General features: G+C 35.2%; 1 protein-coding gene across 1 annotated transcript in view; it reads right to left on the bottom strand.

The window, feature by feature from the left end:
- LOC128867319 (protein espinas) overlaps positions 1-14,598 on the bottom strand; it is a 50,586-nt gene that overhangs the window by 31,157 nt on the left and 4,831 nt on the right. Inside the window, 2 exon segments of the mRNA XM_054108436.1 lie at positions 4,552-4,680; positions 5,160-5,273. Coding sequence (XP_053964411.1) covers positions 4,552-4,680; positions 5,160-5,273 — 243 coding nt within the window.

The following is a 14,598-nucleotide window of genomic DNA, read 5'->3' as shown; positions in this document are numbered from 1 at the left end:
TGTCTGTCTGCCGGTCCCAGCCTCAGACGGTGTGCCCTCCCAAATGTCTGCAGCTAATAATGATGCAAATTTTCGCAAGAAATCACATAAAGTGCAAACAAAAGATTGAAATAAAAGCGGGAAAACATAAAAAGCAAAAAAGAAAAAAAAACGTATATTATGCTGCCACTTGACACTACTTCGTCACTTGCCCGTTTACTTGGCGGCTGACTGCTTGCCCCTTTCACTTTTCTTGCTCAAATGTACGTACGTATGAATTACCACACGGTTGGCACTGCAACGTGCAACTCTGTGCTGTGTTTCTAACAGTTGGCGATGTGACTTTTCGTTGGTCGTTTTTGGTGCTCTAACATAATAATATTTCTTTACATCTTTTTGCTGCATAAAAGTATTTTTTTCTGGAGCATTACTGCCTGGTTTCCTTATTGTTTTAAAGTTTACTATCCCTATTTTATTTATTATTTCTTATTAGTTCATTTTTTGTGTCTTGTCTTCAGTTTGCTGTGTCGTATTTAGTGACATTTTCCACTTTCCTTAACTGCTTGTATAACAGTATCTCAACTGTTGCTTAGTTTATTTCCGCTGCATCTATGGTAACGGTTATCTTGCAATTTTTATGTTCAAAATTTTTGTCTTTCTGCATCTTTTATTATCATACAATCGTTTATTGTTGTTTTTCAACACATTTCCGCTCGCATTTGTGTGTTTGTGGGTGGGTGAAATTGCACCAAAAGATACAACTTACACTCATTGTCAATTTGTATACATATATATTTATGGAAATGCCAGCTGAAGTTTTAAACTGCACTGACAATAGGGATAAGTAAGTTGGAAACTTTTTCTCAAATAGCCGCAAAGTTTTTATGAATGTAATTGAAGACTTGTGTCGAGAATTAATTTACTCAACAAGTTTAAGAAAGTTGCACTGATGCAAAATAGATTTTACTTCCTTTTGGTTTGAGTTGAAAAACTAACACTCCTAATTTTTATTAAATAGCATTAATGTAGCTGTTATAGATCGTTTTCTTGAGCAGAATTCAACCGATTCTGGTAATAGTTTTGACAATTCTTTTCACTTCGGCCACGCCTTTTCTTCCATACAAACCGGCATGCTCGTTTTTTTCGTGTAGCAGAAAAAGTCTAATATAGCATCGCCAACAAAAAAAAAAGTTGACAAAAATCAGTGGTATTTTATAGTCTATTAGCATTTGCGCTTTGTTATACTAAAACTGCGTATCCAAAAAAATTGCGGAATTTTTAAACTTTTTTTTTAATTTTGCACAAAGTTTGAAGCTTATGAGTATGAACTATATTTTTATGAAAAAACAGCGGGATGTCTATATAATTTTGCAACGAAATGTACCTTCTACTCAAATATGAACGAGACGGTATCAATAAAACGGTCCGCGGATGACATATGGCAAAAATAAATTTTTTGTTTTTTGGTAGGATTGTTATAAGCGTACATGGCAAATTTCAGCGTGACATGTCACATAGTTCGTTTTCTGTGCTACTGTAAACAAGTCAAGCTCGAGTGTGTTCTTCGAATTCTCTTTTATGACTTCAATTGTCTCAAAATGTTTTCCACGGAGCGACAACTTGAGCTTGGGAAACAGGAAAAAGTCACATGGAGCCATATCAGACGAATACGGTGCTTGCGGAACGATATTAACATTATTTTTGTTCAAATAATCGCGAACAAGACGTGATGTGTGAGCTGGTGCATTATCGTGATGCAAGAACCATGACTTGTTGTCCCACAATTCCTTCCTTTTAAGACGAATGTTCTCGCGCAAACGCTTTAAAACGTCTAAATAATATTCAGCGTTAACCGATTTTGCGATTTGTGCGATTTTCAAGCACAATTTCCTTTACTTTTCCGATGTTTTCGTCGTTTACTGATGTTGCTGGACGACGTTCATGAGGCAAGTTTTCAACCGATGTACGGCCCTCTTTCAACGATTTGTATCACTGGAAAACACGTGCATGCGATAGAGCAGAGTACCCATACGTTGTCTGCAACATTTTTAAGGCGTCTGAAGCCGAAATTTTGTTGGAATTACAAAATTTCAAACAAATTCTTTGTTCAACTTGAATTTCCATCGTTAAACTCGAAGAACACACTCGAGCTTGACTTGTTTACAGTAGCACAGAAAACAAACTATGTGACATATCACGCTGAAATTTGCCATGTAAGCTTATAACAGTCCTACCAAAAAACAAAAAATTTATTTTTGCCATATGTCATCCGCGGACCGTTTTATTGATACCGACTCGTTCATATTTGAGCAGAAGGTATATGAGACAAATCTGAGTAGGGGTTAGGGCAAGTATTGTACTACGTACATATATTTTGCCAAAAAAGTACCGGAGATTTATCATTCAATATCCAGTTTAAAATACTTATCAAGACTTAAAGGAAAAGGTTATAGTGAAACTTTTGATTCGACAAAAGTTCGGTGGCAAATAAAACAATAAAACAAAACCACAATTTTTTGTCCAAGAACTCAACAAATATCGTCCAATTTTCAACTCTGAAAATCACGCGTTACCATTCACTCACTACCAAGGCACTCACTTTCAATCGATAGAAGACATAAGAGATCGATTTTATGCTAAGTCATCCAAATATTTCGAGCATGAAAGTTTTTCAAAAACTTGGTTTATTTGTTGGCCTGAGTATAATAGGAAGTAAACTGAAAAAATATTAGAAAAACTTTAATAATCATTTCATTCATTCATTCATATTCATTGTTGAAAATTTTGGTAGAGTTTTTTAGAGTAAAATATCTTTAACTCTTTTTAGCAGTTTTACAATACTTTTGATTATATTTTTTAGAATTAAATATAATTTACAAACAATGTTGTTTGGAGAAAAAATATGTGATATTACTAATAAAAATTTGTTTAGTAATTTTAAAAAATACACCCCCTTAGATTTTTTGATTATTTTTCACATTAATAGCTGAGACTGTGCTTAGTAGTACCTGAAAAGCTATGGGAAGTGGAATATGTATTTTTTAAGAATTATTGAGCATAGTCTCAGGTCTTACAATAAAAAATAGTAAAAAATAAAATCGATGCAAACTTTATTTTCTAAATACTATATTTCTAACTATATTTCTTTGTTGTCAAAAAGCATTTTTTCAAGGGTATATTTTATCTTAAAAATTACAAAACAAAATTCGTGAAATATTTCACTTTAAGAAACTCTATACTAAATATTTCAATATTGAATAAATTTCAAAATCCTGAATTTTTTTTTTTTTTAGTTTACTTTTTACTATATTCAAGTCATTGTACAGAAATACAAATAAAAACACTTGTCTTCTTCCAATTTTTTGACAAACACCTAGGTGTGTAATAGTGTGAGTGCTTGGTCTTTTTTCTTGAGCGTATAGGCGGGGTTGCTATGAATTAGAATTTGTAGAATAGAATATCGAAAAAAAAGCAATACAAAATAATATCTTTGAGCTGGAAAATTCGCAATAATATTGTAATATTTTTAATTTATTTCTTATTTATAATAATCCTCTTTTATTATTTTTATTTATCTATTATTTTAATATTTAGATAAGTACGACAGTTTTTAGACGTTTTGTTACGAGTTTCTACGAAATTTAATCATTGTTTAAGCAACTATGTTACAGAAAATACCGTTTTGATGGTGTCAGCTGTGGGCATATTTTGACGACCAGCTGAGAGTATTTTTACTTATGGATCTGCTCAATGACTCAAGTCTACAAATAAACTATGTTGTAGAAGAATTGACCATAATGCCCAAAATACTTGAATCACTCGGCATGGAATCGCTATAATAATGACATTATTCCTTAGCGTAATTTACATTGTATTCTGTTTTATTTCGGAAGTGATCTATTTTGCAATGATAAAATATTTGTGGATCAACTCCAAAACGCACATTACCAATTGAAGGAGAACTTTGACCGCAATACCTTTCTAGGATATAGAATGTATTGAGAAAGAGTATAAAGATTTTGTATGCCTTGTTTTCTTTAGGGGCTTTAGAAATCTTTTAGAAGCGCTTCAAACAAGTAAGCGCGTACAAACATGGTTTCGATCTCCATATGTAATACTACCAGCCTTCAGATTTCGCTTTCAAGGAGGGGTGTCGAAATATTTTTAATGCTGTTTATCAATTTAAGGAATTTTATTTACTTAAAGGTTTGTAGGGATAAAATAAATAAATAAATATTTTGTTTGGTAAGTGTTTTTCCTTTAGTGATGAAAATTTACAAAATTGAATAATTCAGTAAATACAAAATAAAAAACTCGTTATAAGCATCTGAACATTAGTAGTTTCAAGACCTCCATCTCTCTTGGTTTTTTAGTGGAAATAGTCGTTTCGCTACGCGTTTTCGATTTTGCTCAACAGTATATCAGTTTTCCGATATTAATTAATTCCACATCACGGCACTTACAATTCACTTCAGCACTCATTAAATTCAACTCAAAATATTTTCAACAAATTATTACCAAATTTATTTAATACCCACACTTGCTCTTCCTATTAATAGAAAAACAACTCACCCCCTTGCAAGGCCTCTCATCCGAAAGTAAACGCACGGCACCACGTCCCAATGCTTCACGTTTTCTTTGTGCCGAAAATATGCGCAGCTCCTTACGCTCCTCATCGCTTAGTGAGTGGCAGTAGCGCACCTACAACAAAACGGAAGCCAAGAAGAAAACAAAAAGATGTAGAAAAGAACGAGCGTCAGAAAATTGTAGTAAATTTTAATTAAAAAATACACTTGCACGTCCTCAACGGTCGCGACAATGCAGCTAAAGTTGTAGACAAAGTTGAAGTCGAAGTAGCAAATAAAAAGCCAAAGTTTTTTAATCTTACAAGTGAAAAGGAAAAACTTTTGAAAGGTTTCATTTTCACATTTGTACAGTGTTTTTTAACTACTGCTGTGTTTTTTAAATAGCTAGTTGTTTTTGGTTTTTTTAGTTTTGTCTGCTCTGATAAAATGCCACTTTGGATTTTCATTGTTGAAGGCCGCAGTCATTTTCAGTTACTTGGCAACTTGCCTTTTTTTGTTTTGCAAACAATTTGTTCTTTTTCTTAATTTCAAATATCTTTTAGAGCTTCTAATTGTTTGTTTCTGAGGGGAATTGTATTCGTAGTGTTCACTCACCTCGTTATCTTGCGGCGGCAACTGGTGCAGTAACTGTTTAACGCGATATTTTTCGCCGGCACTGTTGACATAAGGTACCTTATCGTCGGGCAGTTGTGAGAAGTACAAGCGGACCTGTAACAATAGAAAATAAGGTTTAAGATTTTCGAACAAGTCTATTAATCATTTTGTCTAAGAAGAAAATTCTATAATATATAATAATATATTAATTAATTCAATAACTTTCTAGTGCATTAATCGCACCAGGTTCACAACTAACTGGCAAATGTGCCGCTTGTGGCTTTTAATGCGGAGCTGCCCTGTCTAGTAAATATATAACTATGGTTTATATTTAGTTTAAATTTGCTGATATTTGAGCCTAGCTGTTGTATTTGTATGCTTACTAAATCTAGAAGTACATAATTTCTTACATACTAATAAAATAGTTCGCGCTTATCTATATAATTCATTCAGTGATAATATAGAAGTTTGCTTAAAATATTAAAAATGAAAAACTGTAGAGTTTTATTAAATTAAGTTTTATTTAAATAAATTCTTGTAATGTTCTAGGTATCGAAGCATGAACCCTCCTAACTCGCTGCAGAACGAATAATACATTACTTTGCAGGTGTTTTCTTGAATGTAAAGAAAAAACACTTAAACTATTGCAAAGATAAAGAAGAAAGAAAGGGCACTCCTTCTACTTTGTAAATACTTAAAGTTTACTAAACCACATTTTGTATAGTACGAAGTAATCGGATCAACAAAATTAAGTGATCTGAGAGCGAAAAGAAGAAAATTCTTTTCAATTCATTGAAGTCTATTAATGTGACAAAGGTGATGGAGGCGGCCTCCATAAAAAGACAACATATTCCCACTTTGAATATAAAAGCGAGGTTAATATTAACTTTAGTGTGTATGGATCGGCAAAGTCTGAATCAAAGCGCTGTATAAATTCAAGCATAGACTACGACTAAGAATTTATATAATTTAAATGGCTTAGAAATAGGAGTTTTGAAACACAAATTAAACCGAGATCCGAAACTTCATTTAAGGTGGTGGGATACGACTCCTAATTACATACGAGATGGCGAATAACTGGATAAACGTAGAAAATTATATGTGTAAGCTTTTCCATAAACTTAGGAGTAGATCTTATTCAGATCTGACTGGAGCTTACACGCATTAGAAAAACTTGAAATTTATCTAACAATTTTTAAATTGGCTACATAAAGAGAATTTCGAAAATTTAAAACACTCAGTTATATTAGGTTGCCTAAAAATAATCACCCCATAGGAAGATTCATAATTTTTGTGTTTTTTATAATGGCGTCGTACCTCAATCATATTTGATACTTGTGAACTATACAGCTGCAGTATACAAACAGACAAGTAATGGAGCGCGTAAAGGTCAAAATAAAGACTTTCATAATCAAAATCATTTTTTTGTATTTAGTAAAAAGTTTATTCAAAAACATAAGTTATGATTGAATGATTAATTTTGTGCCACCTACAAGGTGGTACATTATACAAGATGATGAAGAGTAATGCCCCCAGTATACTGCGCTGCGGGACTCCAGAAGGGACAACGAAAGAATGAGAGGAAACATCAACGACAACTATGCAATTACGACTTCAAAGTTACGACTTTTCCCATTAAAAAAAGGTATTGAAACGCAATTTGGGGATTAAAATTAATTTTTTGACATGTAAGCATGCACTTGTGGAATTCTTTTTATAATTTTTAATTTGACCCTTAGTTCAATTAATTGTGGGTTGGCGTGGTGTATGTTGTTCGGCAGTTTTATTGCAGGAACTGCCGCGAATTGCATATTTTTTCTTCTAAAAGTTATCTGTACCACAGCGGGGGAGCAGGGAAGCTATTTCGAAGCAAAAAATTTAGATGTAAAAAAGGTTAAAATGCTTGGCAGACCATTAAGTACTCGGACCTTAGTTGTAAACTTTCAAAGCCATATCCTTCTTAACATTCTCTTTGCTTCTAAAAAGGGCCAATAATTTGATATGTTTTTTGGATTTTAGAACCATGCAATATCATTGCTATTTCGTCCATTCCTTCCAATAAAATTATCAATGCATTTGAAGATCAAGCCCAATTTAATGTTATTTACACAAATTCTCGAAAAGCCTTCGACAAGGTTAATAACACAGGCCGACAAAATTTAACCAACATTCAGACCCAGAAACCAGACTATATATTTCCGAAGGTTTATGATGCGCTGAATCCAAATCTGGCCTCAGAATTGCTCTATCAGCTCTGGTTTTCGAGATATCCTAGCCTAAAAGTGCAAAAAACCCCATTTTTGCCCATATTTGAGGTTATGTAGCCTTGCAGATGTTTTCTTTCACCAAAATTAAAGGATGGCATCTTTAAATACAATCCTTCTTTTTTCAAATGGCGTTTTGTTTGCTCAAATATCATTTTTTTCGCAGAGATATCGCATTTTGAAATTTTCATGTTTCGAAATTTTCCTACACCTGAAAATCGATTAAGATATAACATAGACATGATATATTCGATTTGGATTCAGCGCATCATAAACCTTCGGAAATATATAGTCTGGTTTCTGGGTCTGAATGTTGGTTAAATTTTGTCGGCCTAGTTCCATTAAACACGTAAGATACGATTATCGTAAAAACTCAAACTAATAAATTAATTTTAGTTATCAATCCGAATTTTGCATGGACAGAGAAGCAGATATTAGTTTAAATTATTTCGGATACTTTTCCTTGTAGACTAGTGTAATATTATTCTTATGAATAAGCTCTCTACCTTCGGAATAAAAATTCGCTTTCTAAATTTTTGAGTACTTTCTAAATTTTTCAGTGCTTTTTGAAATGGGAAGAAGCTTTTTGTACCGTAAGATCGTCCGTAATGGTAAACGCGTGGACTAGGGATACGTGGATACCTCAGGGGATACACCGCGGTCCACTATTGTTACTCATTTTTATTAGTGATTTACCAAATAATTTTCTTAAAGCGAAATGTTTAATGTTCGTGGATAATGTGAAGCTTAATTTTTGCGAAACCGTGAGGTGACTGACTGTAGTAATCTCCAAATTGACCTTGAAAATTTTCACACGTGGTGCACAGTGAATAATTTACATCTAAATGTTCAAAAATGTTGCGTTGTGCCATATCGTAGGAGGGTGAGTCCTTATATTTTCCATTACAATCTGGATGACAAGATGAAAAAACAATGAGATGAAAGACTGGACCTGGTTTTCGATTCAAAACTAACTTTTGTGGAGCATGTGGACCATATCTTGTGTAAAGCATTTTCAATAATTGGGTTTATTGGTAAGAACTTCGAAGATTTTTTTGATCAAATTGTTTTAAAAGCGTAAATGTTTCGTAAGTGAAAAAGATCAAAAGAAACTCCAAGTATTTGAGAGGAAAATTTTTAGGCAAATCTTCGATGCAGTCAAAGGCAACGACGAATGGCATACAAGATGAAGAGGAATGGACCAATTTATAAGAGAGGAAAATGTTGTACGGTTCATTATAGCTCAAAGACTAAGATGGCTCGGCCATATTATGAGAGTACACCCCACGAGAACTCAACGAAAAATAATTAACGCTAAAATATTTGCAACGAAAGCAAGAGCCAGACCCAGATTAAGATGGATCGACGAACTGGAACACGACATGAGGAAACTCAAGGTCAACAACTGGAAGGAATATGCCAAGTATCGGGTTAAACGGACACATTTCGTGCAGTACGCCAAAGCTTATACAAAGCTGTAGCGCCAAATAATGATGATGATGATTCGTTAGTACGCAGTCACCTAGATTATTGTTGCTTAATTTGGAACCCTTACCACGAAAATCATTCAAGAGTGCAAAAAATGTTTATTAAATTTGCATTATCCAAACTGCATTGGCCAAATGGTTATCCCGATTATTTGGGTAGGCGTAAACTGTTAGGCTTGTAGAGCTTATCTGATGGAAGAAGTTACATTTCAATAGCGTTTATAAGCAAAGCCCTTAATGGCTTATATATATAATTGGTGCGTACATCCTTTTTGGGTGTTTGGCCGAGCTCCTCCTCGTATTTGTGATGTTGTACCACAAATGGAGGGACTTACAGTTTCAAGCCGACTCCGAACGGCAGATATTTTTTATGAGGAGCTTTTTCATGGCAGAAATACACTCGGCGGCTTGCCATTGCCTGCCGAGGGCGACCGTTTTTAGAAAAAACTTTTTCTATTATTTGATGCTTATGCACAGAGATTCTAACCTACGCACTCCCGAATGGTAGTCAAGCAGCAACGCATTCGGCTACGGCGGCCGCTACACGATTTGCCATATCGTCATTATCCTAAATGTGTATTGAGACAGGCTAAAATTTTCACAGTCGCTGTACATAAATTGAATTATGCATATAATGAGCCGATATCATTTACCCCATAGTTATAAATTTTAATTTAAATATATTTAATTTTAAGATGAATTTATTTAAAATGTTTACCTAATCTAGTAGTCCGTAAGTACCTTTGTAGGTGAATAAATAAATAAATTCTACACTTACCTGGCGCCGTACCCTGCAGTTATTTGAAAATCAAAATATTGCCAAAGTTTTCAGATTACCCTATTAATTCGATTAAAGTCATTGATTACCAGATTATTGCCATGACCCGTTTCCTCCCAATACTTTCAATTTACACATTATTTCAAAACTTCCTCAATTTGTAACAAATCTCTCCATTTTCTTTCCCACTCGCAATCCTCCTCCGAAATAATACAGCAACCAAGTAACAGTGAAATTAATCAAAATATACACGCAGTCACAACACTTTCACTCTCCCAACTAAGTCGATTCGCCACAGCAGCAGTGCGTCTTTACGATAAATTTTGTTTTGGTCATTTTCAACCAGGCTTAATAGGGTAACAACACTACAGCAGAGCAGCAGCAGCAACAGGAAAAATATTTTACAGCCATTTATTTGGTTCAAAGTGTCAGTGCAACCCACCACACATACACATACATAATAGCACATACTACAGTCAACTGTAGACCACAGCAGCACGACGCCAGTAGACAACACATCTGCATACACATGAGCTGCACCCAAGGTGACCGTTCGGTTCATGTGCCATTTATCTCTCTCCTACCAGGTATTCCTGCTGCACAGCAAGGCAGCCTGCTATTTATGCTTTTCTCTATATCGTCGCCGCTAAACTATTTCGATGGTGGCGTTAAATTTTCTCTGTACGAACGCAGGTCGCCTCCCCTACTGATTAGCAGGGGGCCACTAAAACATGAAAAATGTTTGTAACAAAACTAAAAAAAATAAATAAAAAATGAAATTAAAAAAACAAAACGCTCAAAAAAGTGTTATTAATTGCAGTTGTCCGCAATCGGAAAATGTCGCTCAAATCACGCTGGTATACTAAATTAAATGGAGTGGCGTCAATCGATTGGGTGGTTTGCCCAAATGAATTACGTTAGACGAGTATGTACGCAGATAAAGCTGAATGCTATATTATAAAAACGTTATTTCCGTCATCGTTGGAAACAGGTGTGGAGTTACGAAAATAAGTGGTGTGATTTGAAAAAGCGCACGGAGTTATGGGTTGAACAGAGTTTATTCAATTCACTCGTCCATACATACATACATGCATGCATATAATATATCATTGGGTAGTCTTTACTATAACTATAATTATAAAATGTCAATGGAGAAGTAACTCTAAATTTGAGCTCCATGCCACTCATTCTAAAGATCTGTTTCCATGCATTGTTTGTGAATAGTGAAAAAGAATGTCTTAGTAACTGTTCGACGTTATTTTTTCAATTGGGGCAATAGAACAGAGATCTTTAATATTACTATATTATAACAATAACAATTATTATAGATGTACATATTTCGTAATTATACAAAAAATTCATTGATTGCTAATTTGAAATTATGGCTTAAGATAGCGTTTAAGAAAAATCAAAAGCCAACAAAGAACTTCAAAGCTGATTAAACTCATTCAACGTTCTAATCAAAGTTGCTTTCGAGGCACAAACAGCTCTAACCCGCTATAGGAAAAATAAATCATTACTCCGAAGATTTTTCGAGGTATGTGAAAATGAATGCACTCCAGGAGTAAAGGCGAGTCAACCGACCCATTTATAATACCGAAAACAAAGCGTAGTGAAAGTATACTTCTACTTTACAACGATTTTAAATTTAGTAATGCACACCTTGCATTATATGAAGGAATCGGAACAGTGCAGTTTGTTGATCTGATTGCAAAGAGAAAAAACTTCTTTTGAATGCGTTCAAGTACAGTGATGTGGCACTTATGATATGCCCTCTTAATAAAGACGGCATACTCCAGCTTAAATCGTACGAGTGAAGTAAATAGTGAGTGTATGGATCCGTAAAATCGGCAGCAAAACGCAGAATGAAGGCAAGTGTAAAATACGATTTGGCGATTACAAAAGTCAAATGACTAAGAAACTGAAAAGTGGAGTGAAAGATTGATCCTAAATTAAAGAAATTTCATTAATAGTAATGATGTTATCATGAATGGAATGCGTCTACGCGGGCATTTTTTCCAAGCACTCAGGCAATATTATAGTCCATTGCACTTAAGGCCACAGGTGTTGTGAGTATTAATTACTTTCCTGTAAATTTCCCATATTGTTTATGAATCTTAGGATTTTATCGAGGGAAATAGATTGTAGCTCCTCCATTCTCAATACATCCAAACCAAAAATTTACCGCTTAAATCTGGCGGAATTCGAATATCAGTAGAGAAAAGCCGCCGTACTATCCTCATCCACCAAACAAGATGTACATACGGTATCGACGATGATGCTTATGGTGACCATATGTCTTCCCTATGCGTGGTGTTCCATAATTAGTTCTATTGGTATCCTTAGCTCACTCTTTCTGTGAGAAGGAGAAGGTATATTTGCTTGTTCATCTCGCCAAGCCTGCTCAGAAAAAACGTGTTTGTTTCGTAGGTGTCAGTACTGCACCAACGGATCTCATGAGCTTTATTTATAAAAACCTTGTTGTACCACAGCATTCTCGCTTAACATTTGGCGCTTATGCCAATTGCTATGTATTTGGTCGTGCTACTCTTTCTATTTCTGACCCTTAAATGGGCTCCGGCCTAATTGGCTACCCCAAGGAGCCGCAGTTCGCCAATATATCAGCCTGAGTTTTCTACTTTGAACACTATTGTATCCCGGTATCTTCATAAGTTTAGCCTCATTTCATCACTTTGCAACAGCCTCGACTTATATTCAAGAACAATTTTTAATTGGTGCGAGCGGTTTCTAAGTCCTTGGTTGTCACTACAGTCGCTGATTTTAGTTTCTCACTATCTTTTGCTAGTTATTCAGTCTGCTATTTTAAGTATTGCAAAGACCTCCGATTGCAAGAGATGTCGTTATATATGATTTAAACAGTCTAAAGCTGTCGATTGTCCGAAAGCAAGATAGCTAGAATGCGGCTGTTGAAGATAGAAAGTTGCCGAAGATATTTTTTCGCTTTGCCTGGTTCGAAACTCGAAGGTTTTTGGAGTCTCTGCTTACGAATTTGTCCCGGTTATTTTTTTTTTTCAATTCACAATAGTGAAACTAACATAGCTAAAAATTGAATATCAGTTTCGTAGTCAAATACAATACAAATCTATTAGAAGCAAATTTCAACTCAAACTGCCGTCTGTCATTTTGAAATTTGAATATCTGTTTCGTAATTAGCAACTTTGAAGTCTCCTAAGTAACTAACTTCAATTGAATCCTAGCTACTTTGAAACATTTATTTTACTTGTGTACGGATTTATATTATAAAACTCATTCAATCTTATTTTGAAGTGTAAATATAAAAAAAATTTAAGCTATTTTCGGGTTGTTTCATTGAAACGAGGGCATAATTTTTTTAAAGCAATCACCAAAAGAGGGAAACTTTTTTTCGGACTATATTTTCCTTTTGAGTGTTCGGGGTATATGATTGTACAACTTTGTAAAAGTACATCCGAATAAATTTAAGGTCGCAGGATTTGTTTGTTTAGGGGTAAAGCCTCTTCAGTTTTTAACTTCAGAAGGCCATTATGCAAAAGAATAAGCTGGTAATAGGTTAGTGCAGGTTTTCATGCAGACAAGTGCATTTATTAAAACGGAAAAGTTCATACAGAGACACAATTTAACTTTCCACAATCCTTTTTATTTCCAGAAGCTTAGCGAAATTTCTTTCAGTGCTCTCAAAAACTCGCTCTGTCTCTGTTCTAGAAATTATGTACGGCGACTATATATCTGAATTGATGTGTGCATGATTACCATTCGGGAGGTTCCGGATTCAAGGCCTTTGTGGAGATGAAACATAAAACTATACCGGTTTTTTCTAAATAAAAAAATCTAACTGCCCTTCGAAAGCGGCATAAAACTGCAAGGCCCTTCATTTGTGGCGCAACGTGAAGACACGCAAAGCATATTGGAGGATGAGCTCGACCAAACACCCAACAAAGTGTATGGCATACAGGTGCCAATTATAATTGTAAATATATACACTGATGCGCACAATAATTGTAGCGTCACATATTGCACAATTTTTATTATTTACTTAATTTTTTTTTACAATATTTTTCTTAAAAATATAGTTTATAGCACAACAAAAAGAGTTTAATTTACAATTTCACTATTTGTAAAAAACAAACAAATTCAATAAATTTTCAGCATAATTTCGACCTTTTAATCTAAGTTTTCAGAAAAATTTTAAAGTCAATTGAATTTTGGTGTAATAAAGTGACTGTCATGTGACTCAGGTTAGGTTAGGTTAGTATGGTTGCCCAAGGAGTGGGCACACTTGGACGAAGAAAGATTCGTCCTTTGTGATACCATTGTCAAGGAAGTGAGGAGAGGGGAAGGACCGATGAGGTGCAGGGAGAGGGCGGGGAGAAGTGGTGATGGGAAGGTTAGGAGCGTGCGGATTATGAACGATGACTATGTTTGCGTCAACCGCTTAATGCTGCTGATGAAACTCATCAGATTTTTAATGTCAGCGCCAGCTATATCAGCAGGCGTGGCAAAGAAGTAAGAGCCAAGATGCCAGAATCTTAGCCCCGCCAGGGTAGGGCAGCTAAGGAGAAGGTGCTGAGATGATTCCACCTCATCCTCCATACATCCAGCACAGAAAGGACTCGAGGTGATTCCAAGTCTCACAGCATGCATTCCTCGCGCATTGTGAGAGAACCCACTAGATTGGAGAGCTGATATTTTGTCAGCCTCAGAAGCTCACCCGAGCGCCTTCGGTCCACACGTGGCCAGAAGGATTTCGCGACTTTGCACGTTTGTGTACTTGCCCAGCGCTCGCTGAGTTTGCGCGATGCCCATCTTTCCAGGAGCAGACCGCAGGTAGTCAGGGGGATTCCAATTTTCTCCCTCCGCGGGGAAATCACCTCACATATCCCTTGTCTGGCCAGCTCATCCGCCTCACAGTT

This window comes from Anastrepha ludens, chromosome 6 (genome assembly GCF_028408465.1).
Source record: "Anastrepha ludens isolate Willacy chromosome 6, idAnaLude1.1, whole genome shotgun sequence".
Taxonomy (NCBI): domain Eukaryota; kingdom Metazoa; phylum Arthropoda; class Insecta; order Diptera; family Tephritidae; genus Anastrepha; species Anastrepha ludens.
The sequence above is the reverse complement of the archived record's forward strand: the minus strand, read 5'-3'. Positions and strand labels throughout refer to the sequence as shown.